A 20,472-nucleotide genomic window follows, 5' to 3' on the forward strand; every position below is an offset into this window, starting at 1 on the left:
CAAGCGGCGGAGCGGAGCGCGGGCAGTGCCGGAGCGGCCGCAGCGGAGCGGCTGCGCACCCGCCTTCCCTTCGCGGGAAGCTCGGGGCTCGCCCTGCCACCAGCCTCCCCTGCGAAGTCTCGTCGTGCGAACGAGCCTCGTTAGCGCCCCGGACTCACAGAGGGCCAGGCTCTCTGGTAACTCGGGCTGAGGGCTTTTCTCAAGAGCGCTCCCAGCCGCCTTCACTGCGACCAGCGCCGAAGTCCCTGGGCCCGCCGGCTGCCGAGCGGCCCCGGGCAACACGTCACTTCCTGGGGTGGGGCGGACGGGCGCCGGTGGCCCCACGCGCCCGTCAGTGCAGCGCCGAGGCGACGGGGGCGCGGCAGGGCGGGCGGAGCGGGCAGTTAGCCGAGCCAGCCGAGCGGGGCCGTTGAAAGGCGGGTCGCGTCGTCTTTGCTCGGGGCTCGTCCGCAATAGCTGCTTGCGTTTTGCCGGCACTGAAGTAGCGTAGCGAGTTTGGAGAAGAAAGGGGAAGCGGCAGAGGGCTGAACTCGCTCCAGCTGCGTGAGTGGGGGTCCCGTGCCCACGTTGCCCCGAGCCTCCCCTGCTGCCCTGTCCGGCAGGGGCGGCGGGGCGGCGGCGGCTTCCGGAGGGACCGGAGCCTGGGTACAAGTGCTCTCATCTAGAGCCAGTTCAGCAGTGTAGGTTGCCACAGAGCTGCAGCAATGAGCCCACTAAGCTCATGAGCATGCATAGTTCAGAGATGTTTTTTTACTTGCTTTTTATAACAATATTCACTGCTTCTAGAACGTGAAGATATGCCTTTGTTCCCCATTATTTTCATTCACCTGCCCCCAAAAGACCCTTCTTCCCTCACCCCTGACAAGCTCCCTTAAATCTATGCAGTGCTGGTACTGTATGCATTCTGGAGGAGTGGAATTCAATAATTTTACAGCAGAAGGAAAACAGTGGTAATGATGAATTCTACTATTTGAGTATTTAAGTCTTTACATGGTACTGGTACCAAAAACACCAGGAGAGGTGTGGGAGCTGGGATTGTACAGTCTGGAGGAGGCTCGGGCAACTTTATTGCTCTCTATAGGTACCTTAAAGGTGGCTGTAGCGAGGTGTGGGTTGGTCTGTTCTCCCAGGTGCCTGGTGACAGGACAAGGGGGAATGGGCTAAAGTTGCACCAGGGGAGGTTTAGGTTGGATATTGGGAAGAATTTCTTTACTGAAAGGGCTGTTAGGCATTGGAATGGGCTGCCCAGGGAAGTGGTGGAGTCACCATCCCTGGAGGTCTTTAAAAGATGTTTAGATGTAGAGCTTAGTGATACGGTTTAGTGAAGGACTTATTAGTGTTAGGTCAGAGGTTGGACTCAGTGATCTTGGAGGTCTCCTCCAACCTAGATGATTCTGTGAAATACAGGTGGAACAATAAGGGAGATCTTCCTGACAGGTACAATACTATTTTTGAAGGGTCTTATAGACAGTGTTTCAAGCTGTGTTACTTGGATTTCTTGCAAGTGGTCTCATGCTGCTTAATTTTGATAAACTGGAAAATAATGTTATCATTCTGTACTGCACAATTTTTGAACTTAGTTGGTACTTTACATTTCAAACACCTGATCTTGCAGTACAGGGCAAGAAATACAGATTTTGTCTTGTTGGTGGAAACTTAATGAATTGCTGTACTGTAAACTGTTTATTCAGTATGTTCACAAAATGAGTTTTTTGTTTGTTTTACGAACCAACCTACAAATTCTCTTAAAATATATATTTAAAGATCAAAGTGCTTTGCTTGTTGGCTGACCATTCTGAAAGAACAATCTAAATATCCTGAACAATTCTGCATGTGCTGCGTGTCTGTAAAATATGCCTTCTAGGGAAACTTGGAGGAGTTTTCACCTCAGGGCCATGTCTCTTCAACGGAGATTCCTTTCAACTTTTCCTCCCCAACAGCTTTTAGTGATTAGCCAGGTGTGCTGACTTCAAAGAGGACAAATACCTGCCGGGCTGAGAAAGAGACCCTGTTTGGGAGTTGTTTTCCCTTGTGTACTTTCTGATTGAGTTTGTTATGTAGAGCAAAGAAAATGACCGAAAGATGGTCAAACTAACAGCCCTGACCTGGCCAACAGTCTTAGTAAAACACTGAGTATTATTTCATAATTTACCACTTTCTTATGTTTACATTCAGGTTTTGCTAGTCTCTATGAAGAGCCAGTGTCATCTTGTTTAGTCTGTGATGGTGGCAGCTATCCCTGCTCAGAGAAATAGTTACTTGCAGTCTGTATCCAATAAAGGTAGTAACAGTTTTGAAGTCACCGAGATTGTTCCCTCTATTGAGCAACACTTCAGTGGAATGTAGAGAGGCACAATGGCAGAAACTGGTAAAAATACCTTAGCCTAGGTGGTTTAAATACTGTTTTATCTATCATAGAGAATTTAAATGTGTTCTAATAGCTCTTCTGTGCTGTTGGTAACTCCAGCTTTGGACAGTATTAGATTAAAAGCCCCGTATTTAAACAACTAATCTTATGAGAAAGTTCTGATTTGCATAAGAAATGTTTTATGCAACAGTTCTGACCTCTCGTGGTCAGAAAAAGCGTTATTCTCTGATGAGGACAAAAAATCAGGCACTTTGTACACAGACTGTGATACCTAGAGTTTGTCATGACTGTGAGAGAGAATGACTGAGGACATAAAAAAGGTGTAAAGAACCTAGCCCATCTTTATATTCTACACCAGTGAGCTTGTATATCTACCCCAAATCACAGGGTAGGTTGTTTTAATGGTGCTTCCAAGTAATATGGAGAAAAAAATAATTGTAAAAGTTCTTATATTTAAAGTCTTTAGAGGGTATAAATCATATTTGAATTCATTTTAAATTTTGTTGAAGGACCGTAAGTAGGAAGGGGCAGAGAGATTGCAGAAGTTACAGTGATGTTTAACTACAATTCCATGTTCGTTCAGTAACTCTTATGTTTGAAATTACTCTGTTTTGTATTAACTACACGGAAACACACACTGTTAAGTTCATTATCTGGAGATGAGTAGAGGGAGTAGTTTATGAGGTAAGAAGTGGTCTTTGGGATGAGTCTGAGGATGCTGTCTTTCTTTTCGCAGGCAAAAAGAGCAGTGCAACGAGGAGCCACAGCAGTCATCTTTGATGTTTCTGAAAACCCAGATGCCATTGATCAGGTATGAACAGGGGAGGCTAGATATGAACAAGGGAGCCTAGTTTTATTATAGTCTCTGCTGGGTTCTTTTAGAAGTAAGTGCTGAGGCAGGGCTTCAGGCCATACAGGTCTCAGAGCACACTTACATCATGACATGCAGATTCTGACCCTGGCTAACATTGTGCTGTGGATTTCCTACTCATTCTCTGGCAGACTAGAAGCAATGAACGTGCTGAGAATGGTAGAAAGAGGAGAGTTTTGGGGACTTATTTTTCTTCTAGCCTTTGTTAGAGTACAGAGTCCAGGACTGGTACTAAGGTTTGGAGAAAGGATAGAGGCATTTTTTTGGCCCTCCAGTCAAGAAGGATTTCTTTGCACAGTTCTGTGTACAGAACACAGCTTGTGATCAGTGGTATTGTTGAGTATCCATTATTTTTGAGATTGCAAAATGGCTTTCCAACCTTGTTCAAACAAATTCTTACAAAACTTATACCTATTTTTTCTTGTTCACAGTTGATGTATTCTGGCCTAAGTATAATGTGGACAATCGGAGCTTTTCTTTTCTTTTTTTTTTTTTTTTGGAGAGGGGGAGGGGGTTCTACGTAACTCCCACTTTAGATGGGTAAGCTAATAGTTCTGTGAGAAACTTTGACAAGATCCTAGCAGCCAATTCTGAATTATTTGAGTACAGAGAAGAAGCTTAACAAGCATGCAAATAGTCTGTATTTATTTCACTTTTATTTTGTTGTCATAGAGTTACAGCAGGAACAAGTGAGCAGAATGTTTTCAAGTGCATTGAATTTGGGGGGGAAAAGAGAGACCATCTATGTTTACATTTAAAAATCTGGCTTTAATTATGAAATGAGCATCTGTTGGACAAAGGAATGCGGATTCTGCAATAGATGCTTTTGAGAAATTTGGTCTGCCTGTACATCAAGGGTACAGACTTAATTTTGCAAACCTTCTCAGATACCATTTTCTCCACTTTATATGCAGAAAAATTATCTGCACAAAGATTTTTTTCTCGTTTTTTTTCTCTGTATTACAGCTTCTAATTACTTTCTGTCATCCATCTCAGAACTTGCGAAGCTCTGTTACTGCCTCTTGTTGACTTCCATCTACCAACAACAGCTCTCCTTCCTTGACTCTTGCTAATTAACTGGGTGCAACTGTGCCCAGTATTTGGGAAGCTAGTCTAGTGGATGATTGAATATTTTGGGTGTATGAATAAAATGAAAGAGATTTTGTGGGTTTAATTCCCATAGATTTGAGTATCTTTTGCTATAAACTAAAAATGAAGCTTTATTTTTAGAATTTGTTCTGTGAAGTCAGATCTGTTTCTTGGTTTTAATTTTGCATAATGTGAAGAGGAGTAACAGCATCCAGGTCATCATGTTTAGCAGAAGTCTGTCAGTGTGCAAAAGCTACTGGGGAAGGAGGTGACTCATTCCTAGACAAGAAAGCTTGAGAGAGAATATGTGCCTGGGAATGTCGGGACAGTGATTGAATTTGGCCTTAGGCTAGCAAGCCTTACAGATGTGTAGGATCTCTGGGTTGGATTGAGTAATTCAGCTAGTTTTGAGTTCTTCAGAATATGTCCATCTTAAAAATAGCTTGATCAATGTTTTCAGAAACCCAGTTAAACAATCGGAAGATTGTGTTTTAAAGTCTTGGTGAAATCTGTCACCATAATCTGGACAGATTAAACAATACTTTGTAAGTAGGATGATAGACTAGTCGATTGGTAATTTCTACATGATTTAGCTAAAAAGAGCAGGTGGATATCAACACAGTGTAGATCTGGTATCTCTGCTATATGCTACTCTTTTTGTGGGGGGCATCCCTGCCTACGGCATGGGTGTTGGAGTTAAATGATCACTGAAGTCCTTTCCAACCCAAGCCTTTCCACGATCTGTGATTTTATTCAATTTGCTTACATTCCTGTCATCTCATTCCTTTCCCTATACCATTTATATCTGCTTGTCAGTGCTTATCTTGTATCAATCAACGTCTATAGTAAGATTTTTCTTGTGGGTCATAATAAGTTACTTGACTTTATTTTGCGCCAGGGGAGTTTCAGGTTGGATGTTAGGAAGAACTTCTTTATCGAAAGGGTTGTTAGACATTGGAACAGGCTGCCCAGGGAAGTGGTGGCGTCACCATCCCTGGAAGTCTTCAAAAGACGTTTAGATGTAGAGCTTAGGGATATGGTTTAGTGGGGACTGTTAGCGTTAGGTCAGAGGTTGGACTCGATGATCTTGAGGTCTCTTCCAACCTAGAAATTCTGTGATTCTGTGATAATGTGGTGCCATTTTGTAACAGATCAATTCTGCCTTCTTTTTATTCTCTTATCTGGTATATAGTTTAGGAGATTGTTATGGATTTAGTGCCCACAGAAGTTGTGCATGCTTGAAGGTTTTCAAGAACTGTCTGTGTAAAGCATGAGAACACCTTATTTTGACCAAGAGATTGGACTCCTGAGGTCTCTTTCTACCCATGTTATTTTACAGTTCTATGATTTAGCCTTTCATAATAGCTCAGCTGAACCTGGAAGGCAATTTCAGGGTGAACTAGTGTATCTACTCTTATACCTCCAGTAATTGATAGTATCCTAATAACTCAGCAAACTTATTCAAATAGTTATGCAGCAGAAATTATGGACTTCAACAAATTGGTAAGGTACAAAGAACATAGAAGATACAAATTCATACTCTTGACATTAGATTGTACAGGAAGCCAAAAAATTGTATGTGAATAAAAAAAATTGCAAAGTTGAAATAATCCAAAGTTCAGAAAATGGTAATATACTAAGGTAATTTTTTATTGGCACCTGAAGATTTTTACTCTTCTTCCTTATGGGTTTTAACATGTGACAGTATTAATATATGCACTTGCACCTAGTACAGTTTAGTTAAAGCTGCTGTTCAGAAATAACGTTTGCTTATCCTCACATCTTAGTTTTACTCAGTAAAAACCAGCTTAATTCAAAAGTTTGACACTAAAAGATTAATTCACACTTAAGTGAACACTTTAGTTTGTGCTAGAAGAGAGCAATGGGTGTTTGGATCCATTCCACGTTCATATTCCTTTACTCTTCCATCCATTTACTAGTATCATAGAATCACAGAATGGCCTGGGTTTAAAAGGACCTTAAAGATCATCTACTTTCAACCCCCCTGCTCTGGGCAGGGTTGCCAACCACTAGAGCAGGCTGCCCAGAGCTGCATCCAGCCTGGCCTTGAATGCTTCCAAGGATGGGGCATCCACAACCTCTCTGGGCAACCTGTTCCAGTGCCTCACCACCCTCTGAGTGAAAAACTTTCTCCTAATTTCTAACCTAAATCTCCCCTGTCTTAGTTTAAAACCATTCCCCCTTGTTCTATCACTATCAACACACATAAACAGGCATTCCCCCTCCTGTTTATATGCTCCCTTCAAGTACTGGAAGGTCGCAATGAAGTCTCCCCAGAGCCTTCTCTTCTCCAGGCTATACAAGCCCAGTTCTTTCAACCTTTCTACATAGGAGAGGTGCTCCAGCCCTCTGATCATCTTCGTGGCCCTCCTCTGGACTCATTCCAAGAGCTCCACATCCTTCTTGTGCTGGGGGCCCCAGGCCTGCACGCAGTATTCCAGGTGGGGTCTCACAAGAGCAGAGTAGTCCAGCTTCTCATCCATCCATCAGGACCCCTCAAGTCCTTCTCCGCAGGGCTGCTGTCAAGTTCTTTTTTGCCCAGTCTGCATAAATACCTGGGATTGCCCAAGTGCAACACCTTGCACTTGGTCTTGTTGAAACTCATTAGGTTTTTATGGGCCCACTACTCCAGCCTGTCAGGTCCCTCTGGATGGCATCCCTTCCTTCTGTTGTACTGACTGCACCGCTCAGCTTGGTGTCATCTGCAAACTTGCTGAGGGTGCACTCGATTCTATTGTCTATATCATTGATAAAGATGTTGAAGAGCACTGGTCCCAAGACCAACCCGTGAGGGACACCGCTTGTGATCGGCCTACACCCAGACATAGAACCGTTGACCACAACCCTTTGGCTGCAACCAGCCAACCAATTCTTTATCCACCTAACAGTCCATCCTTCAAATACAGAAAAATGTGTTAAGGGACCACATCAAAGCCTTTGTTCAAGTCCAGGTAAATGATATCCATCACCCTTCCGTTGTCCACCGATGCTATCACTCCATCATAGAAGGCCACCAGATTGGTTAGGCAAGATCTGCCTTTAGTGAAGCCATGCTGGCTGTCTTGGATCACCTCTTTATCTCGTGCATGCCTTAACATGTCTTCCAGGAGGATCTGCTCCATGATCTTCCCAGGCACAGAGGTGAGGTATTTCAGAAGAAAGGTAGTTGTCTTGAAATGTGCCTTCTGAGTAGACTTTTTTGTTATCGCTGTTGTTTTAGCTGAACCAGGGCTTAGAAGACCCTCTGAAGAGACCAGTGGTATATGTGAAGGGTGCTGATGCTGTCAAGCTAATGAACATAGTTAACAAGCAGAAAGTTGCACGAGCAAGGATTCAGCATCGCCCACCACGGGTGAGTCTTTAAGAAACTTTATCTAGGTATTACACTGCTGCACACTGAGTGTGACATTGTTTTGATGCTCCCAATGAGCAATAATAGATGAGAAATTCTGTTGACCTAAATAAACTGAGCAACTGCACTGTGAATAAGTAGCTACACTGGATGTAAGCGTAGTTTCCACAGTGTGACACCTGATGTCTTTCATATAGATTTTTCTAAATTTATAAACAGCTAAAAAATTATATAATAGAGACTTTCCTTTTCCTTAAATAAAGTAGGTATTAAACACACCTGGTAGTTCAGATTCATCAGATAGGTATGTTAGCTAATATTTTGTGTGTGTTGTTTTAAGCATGGGTTAATTAGCTGATATCTGATATTTGTAATTTTAATATAAAATTGTTTTTCCAGATACTTTTTTGAACACTACTGCATGTAGTTTACAGAAGAACAAAGCTAGAGGTCAACAATGACCCAGTTACCATTTTGCTTTTGTTTTATTGTTATGGACTATTTCCATTAAGAAATGTGAGAAGTATACAATCACTGAAGATTCATATATTGATTTTTACTTGCTCAGATATACAAGGAAAGCAATAATCCATAAAAACTTGTACTAGTGTGATTCAGTTAAAAAAAAAATATATAAGTTTTTATTTTTCTGTGGAATCAGTTCAGAGACACTGTGAATCTGACATCTCATGATTGGCATTCTGTGTATTTCATTCAATTGCAGTAACATAGATACTCCAGGTTTTGTCTCATAAAATCCTAGTTAATGATCACAGTGCACTGAATTTTGACATCGTCACTGTGTACATGTATAAAGTATTTTTGTTCTGATTTTTAAGCAACCCACCGAGTACTTTGATATGGGAATTTTCCTGGCCTTCTTTGTGGTTGTATCTCTTGTTTGCCTCATTCTTCTTGTCAAGATCAAACTGAAACAGCGACGTAGTCAGGTAAGAGCAGTAATGGTATATTTATCAAATGCTGAAATTTGCCTTCTTTTACTTTGTCATAGAACTTACTTGCTGCCTTTGGGGGTGCAGGACACTAACTTAGAATAGCCATCTTTGTGGAAAGGGTTTTAGTCATAGATGTAGACCTCTGAAAAGATTTGGAAATGTCTTTAAATGATAGCTACGTTGACCTGTGATGTCTCTTCAGTTAAACGCAGAAATTAAATGAGTATAGAAGCAGTCAAGTTAGCCTTTAGGAAGGAAGAACATTTCTGTTTTTTCAGAGGCTAATTTATCAGTAACACTAGTGTGCTTCAAACAGAAGTCCAAGCTCAAATGGTGTATTGTGAGGAGAATATCAGGAATGAATGAGAAGAAATCACAACTCTTTTCAATAGAATAATATCTTTTGATTCTTCATCGGAGAAGGTTGCAAGGTAAAAAGTTTGTTTAGGAGTAACTCTAGATGAGATGTTTTGAGTTTGTCCTGTTAAACATGAAAGGGGAAGCTAATGGAAATTTGTAGTTTTAAACGGTCCAGTACATGGATATACATGTAAAAGGAATGCGAAGCCCAACAGATGTTTAGAAATATTGCCTTGGACATGCTGAGTAGGAGTTCAAAGATGTTATGAGCCAACAGCACATAGTATGAGTCTCAGAAAGAGAGATGATAAATTCTATAGTGAAAAGTAATCTACCCCCTTCCTAACTGTCCTACTGATCAAGTTGCTGGGGGAATGATGCAGTTCATTCAGTAGCATTTAATTTTAATCCCTGTCTGAAGTACTGTTTCTGGTAATGTGGTCATAGTGGCATAATGTGGCATTACAGTCAATATTTACAGTTTTAAAAAGCATCTGACCACATCCGGTATGATGCCTTGTATAGTTGTTGCCTATCAATTGAACAGTTGCAGCATATCCCAATTATGAGCACTTTGACCCTATTTCAATCCAAAGCAGCTCATCATTCTCACTACCGCAGGTGGCATGCATTCTTTTCAGGAGGCTTCTGATCTAAATTCTAATTAGGATACTCTCTTCATTTATTAAGTTGTAACTTAGTTTTGGCCTGATGGGATTTGATAAGATACATTAATTTGATATGGCAGTGTTTCTCTGCTACCACACTACAGTTTCATGTGCAGCTGCACTGCCTTTTTTTTTTCTTCTTCTTCTGTTCTAGAATTCCATGAACAGGCTTGCAGTGCAAGCACTGGAAAAAATGGAGACCAGGAAGTTTAAGTCCAAAAGTAAGGGACACCGGGAAGATAGCTGTGGTGCACTGGATACACTAAGTAGCAGCTCCACCTCTGACTGTGCCATCTGCTTGGAGAAGTACATTGATGGGGAGGTAAAGGATAGATGGTTTCTTTAGTGTAAACTGATAAAGTAACTGATTTACTTTAGCACTGTGATATATGGCTGGTTGTTAGATGTATTGTATGTTGAGGTTGTGCCATTTGCCAGATGAATTACATTGAGTAGCCAACTCAGCCTCAAATGCATTCCACAGCTGCCAATGAAAAACCTAAAGGACTTTTGAGCTGGTGGAAGGGGATCAGGAGCAGGATGTGGCCCTCACAATCCATGAGGAAATGGTTGGTGAACTGTTACAGCACTTAGATATACGCAAGTCGATGGGGCCGGATGGGATCCACCCTAGGGTGCTGAGAGAACTGGCAGAAGAGCTGGCCAAGCCGCTTTCCATCATTTATCAGCAGTCCTGGCTATCAGGGGAGGTCCCAGTCAACTGGGGGCTAGCAAATGTGATGCCCACCTACAAGAAGGGCTTGGAAGGTTGACCTGGGAAACTGTAAGCCTATTAGTTTGACCTCAGTGCCAGGGAAGCTCATGGAGCAGATTATCTTGAGTGTCATCACACGGTACTTGCAGGGCAAGCAGGCAATCAGGCCCAGTCAGCATGGGTTTATGAAAGGCAGGTCCTGCTTGACAAACCTGATCTCCTTCTATGACAAAGTGACGTGCTTGGTGGATGAGGAAAAAGCTGTGGATGGACTTCAGTAAGGCTTTTGACACTGTTTCCCACAGCATTCTCCTCGAGAAACTGGCTGCTCTTGGCTTGGACTTGGCTTGGTACGCTTTGTTGGGTTATAAACTGGCTGGATAGCCGGGCCCAAAGAGTCGTGGTGAATGGAGTCAAATCCAGTTGGAGGCCGGTCACTAGCGGCGTTCCCCAGGGCTCAGTACTGGGGCCAGTCCTCTTCAATATCTTTATCGATGATCTGCATGAGGGGATTGAGTGCACCCTCAGTAAGTTGCAGATGACACCAAGTTAGGTGCATGTGTCGATCTGCTCGAGGGTAGGAAGGCTCTGCAGGAGGATCTGGAAAGGCTGGACCGATTGGCTGAGGCCAATGTATGAAGTTCAACAAGGCCAAGTGCTGGGTCCTGCACCTGGGGCGCAACAACCCCAAGCAGAGCTACAGGCTGGGAGATGAGTGGTTGGAAAGCTGCCTCGCAGAGAAGGACCTGGGAGTATTGGTTGATAGTCGGCTGAATGTGAGCCAGCAGTGTGCTCAGGTGGCCAAGAAGGCCAACAGCATCCTGGCTTGTATAAGAAGCAGTGGGGCCAGCAGGGCTAGGGAAGCGATTGTCCCCCTGTACTCGGCTCTGGTGAGGCCGCACCTTGAGTACTGTGTTCAGTTTTGGGCCCCTCGCTATAAGAAGGACATCGAGGTGCTCGAGCGAGTCCAGAGAAGGGCGATGAAGTGGTGAGGAGTCTGGAAAACAAGTCTTACAAGGAGCAGTTGAGGGAGCTGGGATTGTTCAGTCTGGAAAAGAGGAGGCTTGGGGACGACCTTATTGCTCTCTATAGGTACCTTAAAGGAGGCTGTAGAGAGGTGGGGGTTGGTCTATTCTCTCACGTGCCTGGTGACAGGACAAGGGGGAATTGGCTAAAGTTGCACCAGGGGAGGTTTAGGTTGGATATGAGGAAGAACTTCTTTAGTGAAAGGGTTGTTAGGCATTGGAATGGGCTGCCCAGGGAAGTGGTGGAGTCATCATCCCTGGAGGTCTTTAAAAGATGTTTAGATGTAGAGCTTAGTGATACGGTTTAGTGAAGGACTTATTAGTGTTAGGTCAGAGGTTGGACTCAGTGATCTTGATGAACCTAGATGATTCTGTGAGAGTTGAGGGATCTCATTTTTCAAGTTCATACTTCCATCAAGCTGCTTTTTTTGAGGAAGAACAGGTAAAGAAGTCAGGGTAGCCTCAGCATTTAATTCTCTGGGTATTCTTAACAAATTGTGTGCTATCTAAGGTGATGGTACATGTTGGACATAAGGGATACGTTTTGTGTTTTGCTTTTCAAGCTTTGATGGTACCTTGTCTTTAAAGTGTCGAGTACACAGCACTACTGAGAAACCAGAGGAGAAGCAGGGTTCCTGCCAAGGTTTAGGAACTGGTTTTCAGCTCCTAGTTAGCATCTCTGCATTGATGTCAGTGCTTGCCTTCTCTGACATGGTTCTATACAGAGGAAGTAATGAAAGGATGAAATAGAAGGTAGGTGCCTTAGAATAGAAGCAGACAATAAGTTTTAAACTTCCATTTAAAAATGAGTTGGGGACATCTTAGTCTGAAATGATTCGTAAAAGATCCATACTCTTTAAAGGTGCAATATTTGAGTGCTTGAAGCTATAATTTAATGTCGCTTGTAGAAATTTAATGGTTAGCTGATTGGAAATTAGTCATAGTAGCTAAGATGATGGCAGACAAGAACTTCAGAAAGGCTCTTCAGAACTGACTGGACAGTAGATTCACACATAAACTTCAATGTAAGTGATGCACATGGGGAAGGGAAGAGCAAAGGGTACCTTCGCATGTATATGGTGATTGGTTTTGAGGTGAGCATCACCATTCTGGAGCAAGATCCTGAGAATGTTCTCGAGAGCTTTGTGAATGCAACTCGGTACTTTGTGGCAGTCAAAAAGGCAAATCAGTTATAAGGAATGAGAAGGGACAGTCTGGAGAATTGAACAGAAAACAGTTATGTCAGTGTGTAAGTTCAATCACGCACGCGCATTGAATACTGTGCATTTTTGATTCACTCATTTCACAAAAGGTATGTTGGAAATGAAGGTGTTTCAGAAATGGATAGTCAAAGTGATCAAAGATTTGTAATGATTTCTGCTTCAAGACTAGGATTTAGTCTGGGACGACTAGGAATTCCGAATCTGTTCAGTAGCTAGGTTGAAAAAAGTAGGAATAATCTGCAAGGTTTCACTCATTAGGCACCAGTATTTTTCATGTCCCTTTATCTGTTCCTGTAGGAGCTGCGTGTCATTCCCTGCACTCACCGATTTCACAAGAAATGTGTGGATCCTTGGTTACTGCAGCATCATACCTGTCCTCACTGCCGCCATAACATCATAGGTAAGTGTTGCTGCTGAGGTGCAGATTCTCAGCTGTGTCACCCACTATGGACTTCAAAGCTTACAAGATGAAACAGTGCTCATATGTAAATCTCCATACAGCCCATAGTTTTTATTGTAATGCAACTCTAGAAATACAGGTAGGACTAAGTTCTTTAAAAAATGACTACATACCCTGAAATAACAGGCCGCATTTCTGTCTTTTCCTTGTGGGTACTATGTCCAGCAGAGGGCAGCATGTGACTTATGAACATAACTAGGACAGATAACTTTAGTAGAATTATTTAATAATAATATGTTTTCTTTTTGGTAAGTCTGAAAAATCTTATGTTAATACAGATTTACGTAACGTAATGTTGTGGTGGTTTTACCTTGCTGGGCAGATAAACTCCACCACAACTGCTCTCTCATTCCCCCTCTTCTGAGGAAGAGGGGCAGAAGAAAGTTTGCTGGAAAGGAGAAAGGAAAAAAAAAAAAGAAACTTAAAGGAAAAAGGAAGAGGGGAAAAAGCAAGCGAAGTCTGTGAAGTAGCACAGAGAGGAAAAAAAAAAACTGTACTTCCCATCAACAAGCAATGTTTGGCCACACCCCTGGAAGCAGGGCCTCAATATACATACCATTATTTTGTAAAGACAGACATCTTCATAACGAGAGCTCCACCTTCCCCTTTCCTAGCTTTTATTGCTGAGTGTGACATCATATGGTATGAAATATCCCTTTGGCTGGTTTAGGTCAGCTGCCCTAATGATGTCCCATCCCTACTTCTTGCCCACGCCCAGCTTACTGGCTTGGGGTGGTGGTTGGAGGAAGTCTTGATGATGTGCCAGCAATTGCTCAGCAATAGACAAAACAGTGGTGTGATATCAATGCTGCTTTAGCTACAAGTACAGAGCATAGCACTATATGGGCCACTGCAGGGAAAGTTAATTACATCCCAGCCAGACCCAGTACAGATGTGTAAGGTGAAAACAAAAGCAATGACTGCCAGCCATGCTCTTAACCTGCAAGATCAGGACTGCTGTTTATGCAAAAAACTTTCCATATACAAGAACAGTATCTGCAATCACTTTACTTTTTTTTCATTATCATGCAAATACAGTTGAGTTTTTCAACAGCTTTCAGACAGATGCTCTTGACTTATTTTGAGAGTTAACCGTATTTTTTCTTTTCCGCAAAATATTGGTACTTTTTTTCTTTTTAAGCTTTGTTGTATGCATAATGTAACTAAATTCAGAACAATATCTTTTGTTACATAAAGTCTTTTCCCTTTATTCCCTTGTACTTCTACTTCTCCACTCTTACTTCTCACATTCAGAACAGAAGAAGGGAAACACAGGTCCAGTCTGTCTGGAATCCATCAACTCAGCACGCAGCCGGCAGCAGAGGGTGATTCTACCTGTCCATTACCCAGGCCGAGTGCACAGAGCAAACCAGATAACAGCATATCCCACACGGACAAGCATGGACCCTCATGGAAACCCTATCACGGTACTTACAGTTGAGAGACATGGTGAACAGAGCCTCTACCAAGCCCAGTCTGCAGCCTATATCCGAAGTTATCAACCTATTCATTTGGACCATGCTTTAAACACACATCACTGTAGCCTGGAACATAGGGCTTATTCTCCAGCTCACAACTTCCGAAGACCCAAGTTTGGAGGGCGCAACTTTTCCAAAGCAGCATGCTTTTCCCAATATGAGACCATGTATCAGCACTACTACTTCCAAGGCCTTAGTTACCCTGAGCAAGATGGACAGCCTTCAGCTGGCATTTCCTCGAAGGGTCCTTCCCGTGCCTTTCAGCCTGGTAGCAGCATGCTTTTCCCTCCTGTGGTACATGTAGTGCCCTCATCTCGCTTGGAGAGTGGCAGTACCTCCAGCTTTAGCTGCTATCATGGTCATCGTTCAGTGTGCAGTGGATATTTGGCTGACTGCCCTGGGAGTGACAGCAGCAGCAGCAGTTCTGGTCAGTGCCACTGTTCCTCTAGTGATTCCATGGTTGACTGCACGGAGGTCAGCAACCAAGGTGTTTATGGGAGCTGTTCCACCTTCCGCAGCTCTCTGAGCAGTGACTATGACCCATACATTTACCGCAGTAAGAGCCCTTGCCGAGTGGGTGAGGTTGGTGCAAACAGGGGTGCAATTGTTCTCTTGGAGGGCCCCCATCAGGATGAGCTTCCAGCTCATGCTCACAGTCTGGTGGGTGTTGACTGCCGGCCTGTGCCAGCTTCTTCCTCAGGGGACCAACTGTCTAATTGCAGCATGGATATGAACTATAGTAGTAATTCCTCACTAGAGCACAGGGATCTAAATGGCACTACCTCAGAGGGAGGACCTGAGGCTGCTCCTGGTGCTGCATTGGATGTTAAAATGAACTGGAAGAATCCAGAGATAGCAGGGCCACTTATGGAGCAAGCATGTGCATGCTGCCTTGAACTCCAGCACTCTGCCCTGGAGCCTAGAAATGGGACAGCCGATTGTAGTGCACTCTTCCTGAGCTCTTCACTATGGGGGGCATGTGGCCCAGGGATAGAACCACAGTCAGGGAATACTCAAGGCTTGTACAGTATTAACTCAGACCACTTGCATAGGACAGATGGGGTGAAATACGAAGGGTTGCCCTGTTGCTTCTATGAAGAGAAGCAGGTAGCCTGTAGTAGCAACAGTGGCAGTGGAGGTGGTGGCTGCTATACAGAAGACTATGCAGTGAATGTGCAGTACACGCTTCCTGATGACACCTTGCCAAGCTGCTATAAGGGTATATGTGATCTGGGTCAGCGCATTCCCATCATTCCTGAAGACAGAGACTGTGAGCTCATCCTACCTACAGAGTGCCAAGGGACCCATACAGGTAGCTGTAGTTCCTGGGATGGGACACCTGAACTAGATACTTACCTGCACTGCCAAGGTATAGGAGAGGTACAAGATGAGAGGGAGGTGTGCTACGAGGCAACATCTTTCCTTCAGCAGAACTGCTCTCAGGAAGAGGAAGCCAGAATGCTCTTTTCTAGTCCCATTCCGAACTCCCAGAAGCTGACAGTGACCACAAAGACCACAGGTAATCCGTGTGCTTTTTTTGATTATCTTTCTGTTCTAGCATATGATATGCATGATCCCTGCCAGTTTCTCAGGTATATGCAGACATAAAGGTTACTGACATCTTTTGCTGAAGAGAGTGGGTTATGAACTAATTCTTCACCCGAGTGTTACTCTCTTGTTACCTGTACTCATTTGGCCAGTGCTAGAGGGATAGATTATAGTTTAACACCTAACTCTTTAAGAGCTTGCATACGCATACTTGTGGGGAAGGGAGGAGAGGGTGAAAAGTGATTGCTAGTATCAGGTCCCCATTAGAGCTCTCACAGCAAGGAACACTGTGCCACTCTTGACAGCTTTGGCAGATTTGAATGGAAACTTGAATGCCAGTTTCAGGGCTCCTATTCCAGTGACTGACTGTCCTTGTGGTGAAAAGATTTTCCTTAGATCCAGTCTGAACATTTTATGTCTCAGCTAAAGCCTGTTACCTCTTCTCCACTGTGCATCACTGTGAAGACTCTGTCTCTCTCTCCATGACATTCACCACATAGGTGTTGCAAAGCTGTTAGGGGGTTCCCCCAACACCTTCTTTTCTGGAGACAGAATGACAACAACCCCACTCCCTCAGCCTCTTGTTATAGGGCAAGTTCTTCAGCCCTCTGAGCATCTTGTCTGTCTGAACTTGATTCAGCCAGTGTCACGTTCTGGGGGCCCCAAAATGGGATGCAATATTCTAGATGCAATTTTCCTTAGTTTTAACTAGTAACTATTTCTTTATCCTTCAGGTGCTGGATCTCATCCCATGGAGAGAAGCCGGATCAATGATTAGACCTGTCCAGATGACAACAGGTGGAGAAGTGGAGCTTATGGAAGACTCCAAATTCTCATGGACTCCAGTTTTTTTAAGCTTTGACAAACACACAAAAGTGGTAATGTGGAGAAGTCCCTCCCCCACTTTCCTCAGTTTCTCTTCCTCTGTGTCCATGTCACCTTGATCTCCTTTCTCCATCTTGCCTGAAGCCTTCAGGCCTCCATTGGTGTGCAAAGCCCATGTGGGACATGGTATGGAGCATTCTGAGCTCTAGTGCCATTTCTATATTAATGACAAAGTGTTATTTATATTTTCTTTTTAAAAGTGACTATGTCAGCTCTTGCTGAGAGGTAACATGGTCTGTTAAATAAGCCAGGCTATGTGTAGATGCTGTTACCTCCTACTTAAAGGAGTCAGCTTTTGATAAGCTCAGGGCTACACACCTGCCTTAGAAACCAGATAGCACCTTGAAATAAAGTAGTCCAGAGGGATACAGCTGCTGAATGGATGTTCAGATACCAACTAATTTAGTAGCAAATCCTAGTAGCCAACAAGTTATACAAGTGATTTTGAGGGAGGTGAAGGATTGGACTGTTTCCTTCTTCCTCTCCCCAACCCCCCTTTCATGCTGCTCTGATGATTTGGCTAGGAAGGGTTTCCTGCCATTGTGATTAGTTTTAACAGATTGGGGGTAGGGAAACAGGTAGCTCAGAATATTCTCATTCCCACTTCCTGCTAAAACATAGACCTCATTGCATCTTCTGACTGGTGAAGAATGGCTGGGGGCCCTTCCCTCAAACAGATGGTAGAAGAAAGTGCTTAGAAAGGGTGAAACCTTTGTAGATGATGAATCTTGCCTTCCATAGGAAGTTTTTTGGGCACTTGTTGCCCCTCTCCAATGCTGGCATATGCAGGAAAACAGAGTTTGCAGAGGGGTTTATAGCTTGCCTGGCTCATTTTGGGAATAGGTCTGATGCCTTGTTTCCTTATAGCCTGCAAGCATGCCTAAGGGAAGTAGTGCTTGTCACCTGTTGTGCACATGGGAAAATGAGAACTTGTTTTAGTCATTGTTTCCTTCTTTGCTGTGGTTGATGTAGCTTCCATAGATTGATTTGTTTTAAAGGTTTCTTGGGCCCAGTTAGTTGTGTTTCATTTTTGTCTTGTGTACAGAGTGTTCTCTGTACTCCATTAGCCTGGGTGCATCCTTTTGTTCTTGTACTAGTGGGGACGTTTGTTATCATGAGATAATGTACGTCATCACTTCTGATAGCAATTGTTTCCTGTGGAAACAGCGGCTTCTGAGTAAGAGGCTACCATAGCATGGTTTAAATTGCCTGTCATGCTGCATGTGCCTGAGGACACAGTGTCTGGTGTATTCTCAGAAGGAATTCTCCTAAAGGGAAACTGCTTAGTTAATGCCCACATTGCCAGTCTTCCAAAAAAAAAAAAATAATTTGATTAAAGTTCAGTACACATGGGAGATACTTAAAAGACATGAAAAAAAGTTCATGTTACATTTTCAAACAAAATGTCCTTGACAGCACTGGGCTAATTGTGAAAACCATAAAAGTTAACTTGTTTTCTTTATAATCCCAAATATTTTAAAAGAAGCAAATAACCAACAAACAACAAATAAGTTTGTTTACTTTTACTTTTTGTACTAAATAAATTAGGAAAAAAACAACTATGTTGAAAGGAGTTCACATTAGATCTCTCTAAAAGAACAACCAAATCCAGATATTCAGAGAATTGATACAAGACAATATCTGGGTATAAAATTGAAATAATAATTAAAATAAACACATTTTCTATGTGTGAAGTTTATAGAAAACTTATTCATTCTCTGAATGACTGTACTAAGTGGTACTTGTTGGGAGAATAAACTCTAAATTTTTTTTTTAAAGTCTTACCTTTCTCCTTCCTCCACTCAAAAGAAAAGCATTTTACAAGTTATGGTGTACTGCCTGGGTTATTTTGCTTGGTGTTTTGTGCGGCATTATCTAAGGCCACCTACAATGCATTGTACTCTGTAACTGCACAGCATGTTGTGGTAAAATGTGGTTATAAAAAAAGGTATTTGAATGTTCTGGCTCATGGTATTCCTGGATGTACTGGTCTCATTCACATGTTGTGGAAATCTTTGCCAGTACAACAGTCTCTGCAGGCCTTACCATACAGATGAACCCTACACTTGGTTTCCGTGTTTGGTTTTATATTCAACATTTAGTTAATTCCCTGCTACCTGTATGTGTCTATACAATCTATAGGCCAGCTGGCCATGATAGATGTTTTTTATAACAAAATGCCTTTCTACTACTTACATGAAAAGTTGTCATTGTGTTTGGCTCATGAGGCACTATTTAAAATGTTTTAAAAGTTATCTTATAGCACTTAAAATTGTTTTGTATAAAATTTGCTGTAAAGATTTGTAATATGGTTAAAGGGCTCTTTCTCCTTCATTACCATTTTTAAAATGTTTTAAAAGCTAGAAAACATCTTGTATATATTCTGTATATGTATAGCAGCACATTTCATTTATGGAAATATGTTCTCAGAATATTTATTTACTAATATATTTATCTTAAGCCATGTTTTATGTTGAGAGTGTGTGACATTATTGTAATAATCATTGAAAATCACTAACATGAGGCCCTGTAAATACATGATAATTGCACAAAAAGATTTTACAGTACTTGCCGACCAAAAATGATTTAAGAAAAGTTGTAGTTAGCTGCAGTTTTGTAAGAAAGTGTACAAATGTCTGTATTAAAAAAAAAAATCAAAAACACACAAAAATACAGTTTTATTGCATACATGTGTGGAAGTTGTCCTTGTTTGTGGCGAAAGGACACAGCTGTGCTTCTCAAAGTACAGTCCTATGTGGACTGTTTTCAACAGCAGGGTTTCTTTGTTTGTTTGTTTTGGGGTCTTGTTTTGTTTTTAATAATAGGTAAACACATATATGCATACATGTACAGATCCTAACAAAAATGATCACGAAAAAATTTGTAAGTGGGACTTTTTGGAAGCAACACGCAATGTTCTGTCTCAGGGCCATTAAATTTCCAGGTAAGTGCCACACTTGAATATCCAGCAGATTTATTTATCTGTATGGTTTTATGCTTAGTATGAGGTTATTACTTGACAATTTGATCTCCTTCCTAGTACTGTCCCCAGGTAGTCTCACCCATTATCAGTGTTGCATGAGGCTGCCTGTCACTTTAAGGTCTCTGCTCAGACGTGGTTGATCTTGCTCTTGAGGAGGGGAAAGCTATACATTTTCATTGCAGGAAAACAAAGACTACACAGGAAGGAAGGGGAAGAAAGTATAGGACACAGAAGGAAAGGAGAATGTTTGGGAAGTTAGCACACCAGAGTATGCTGTGGAAAAGATGGGGTTAAGAGCTCTGACATGGGAAGGAAACAATAGGAAACACAATGAAGTTCAGACTGCAAGGTGGTAGTTTTTAACTAAAATGGTATCACTTTGGACTCTGTATTGTATGGAGGCTCTTTGAGGGGGTCATAAAAGCCACTGAAGCCTTGAATCACAATAGAGTGTCACACACCTTCTGGAA

At 42.5% G+C, this 20,472-nt stretch overlaps 1 protein-coding gene across 3 annotated transcripts in view; it reads left to right on the forward strand.

Annotated features, from left to right (window-relative positions):
- ZNRF3 (zinc and ring finger 3) overlaps positions 1-19,562 on the forward strand; it is a 112,351-nt gene extending 92,789 nt beyond the window's left edge. For all 3 annotated transcript variants that reach the window (XM_084297300.1, XM_084297301.1, XM_084297299.1), the window contains 7 exons: positions 3,105-3,179; positions 7,570-7,701; positions 8,541-8,651; positions 9,840-10,007; positions 12,946-13,048; positions 14,363-16,105; positions 16,869-19,562. In XM_084297300.1, the coding sequence (XP_084153426.1) occupies positions 3,105-3,179; positions 7,570-7,701; positions 8,541-8,651; positions 9,840-10,007; positions 12,946-13,048; positions 14,363-16,105; positions 16,869-16,912 (2,376 nt within the window). In that variant the 3' untranslated portion in view covers positions 16,913-19,562. The remainder of the gene's footprint in view (positions 1-3,104; positions 3,180-7,569; positions 7,702-8,540; positions 8,652-9,839; positions 10,008-12,945; positions 13,049-14,362; positions 16,106-16,868) is intronic.
- Positions 19,563-20,472: the final 910 nt, after the last annotated feature.

The sequence above is a fragment of the Netta rufina genome (assembly GCF_964035555.1).
Source record: "Netta rufina genome assembly, chromosome: 17".
NCBI lineage: Eukaryota > Metazoa > Chordata > Aves > Anseriformes > Anatidae > Netta > Netta rufina.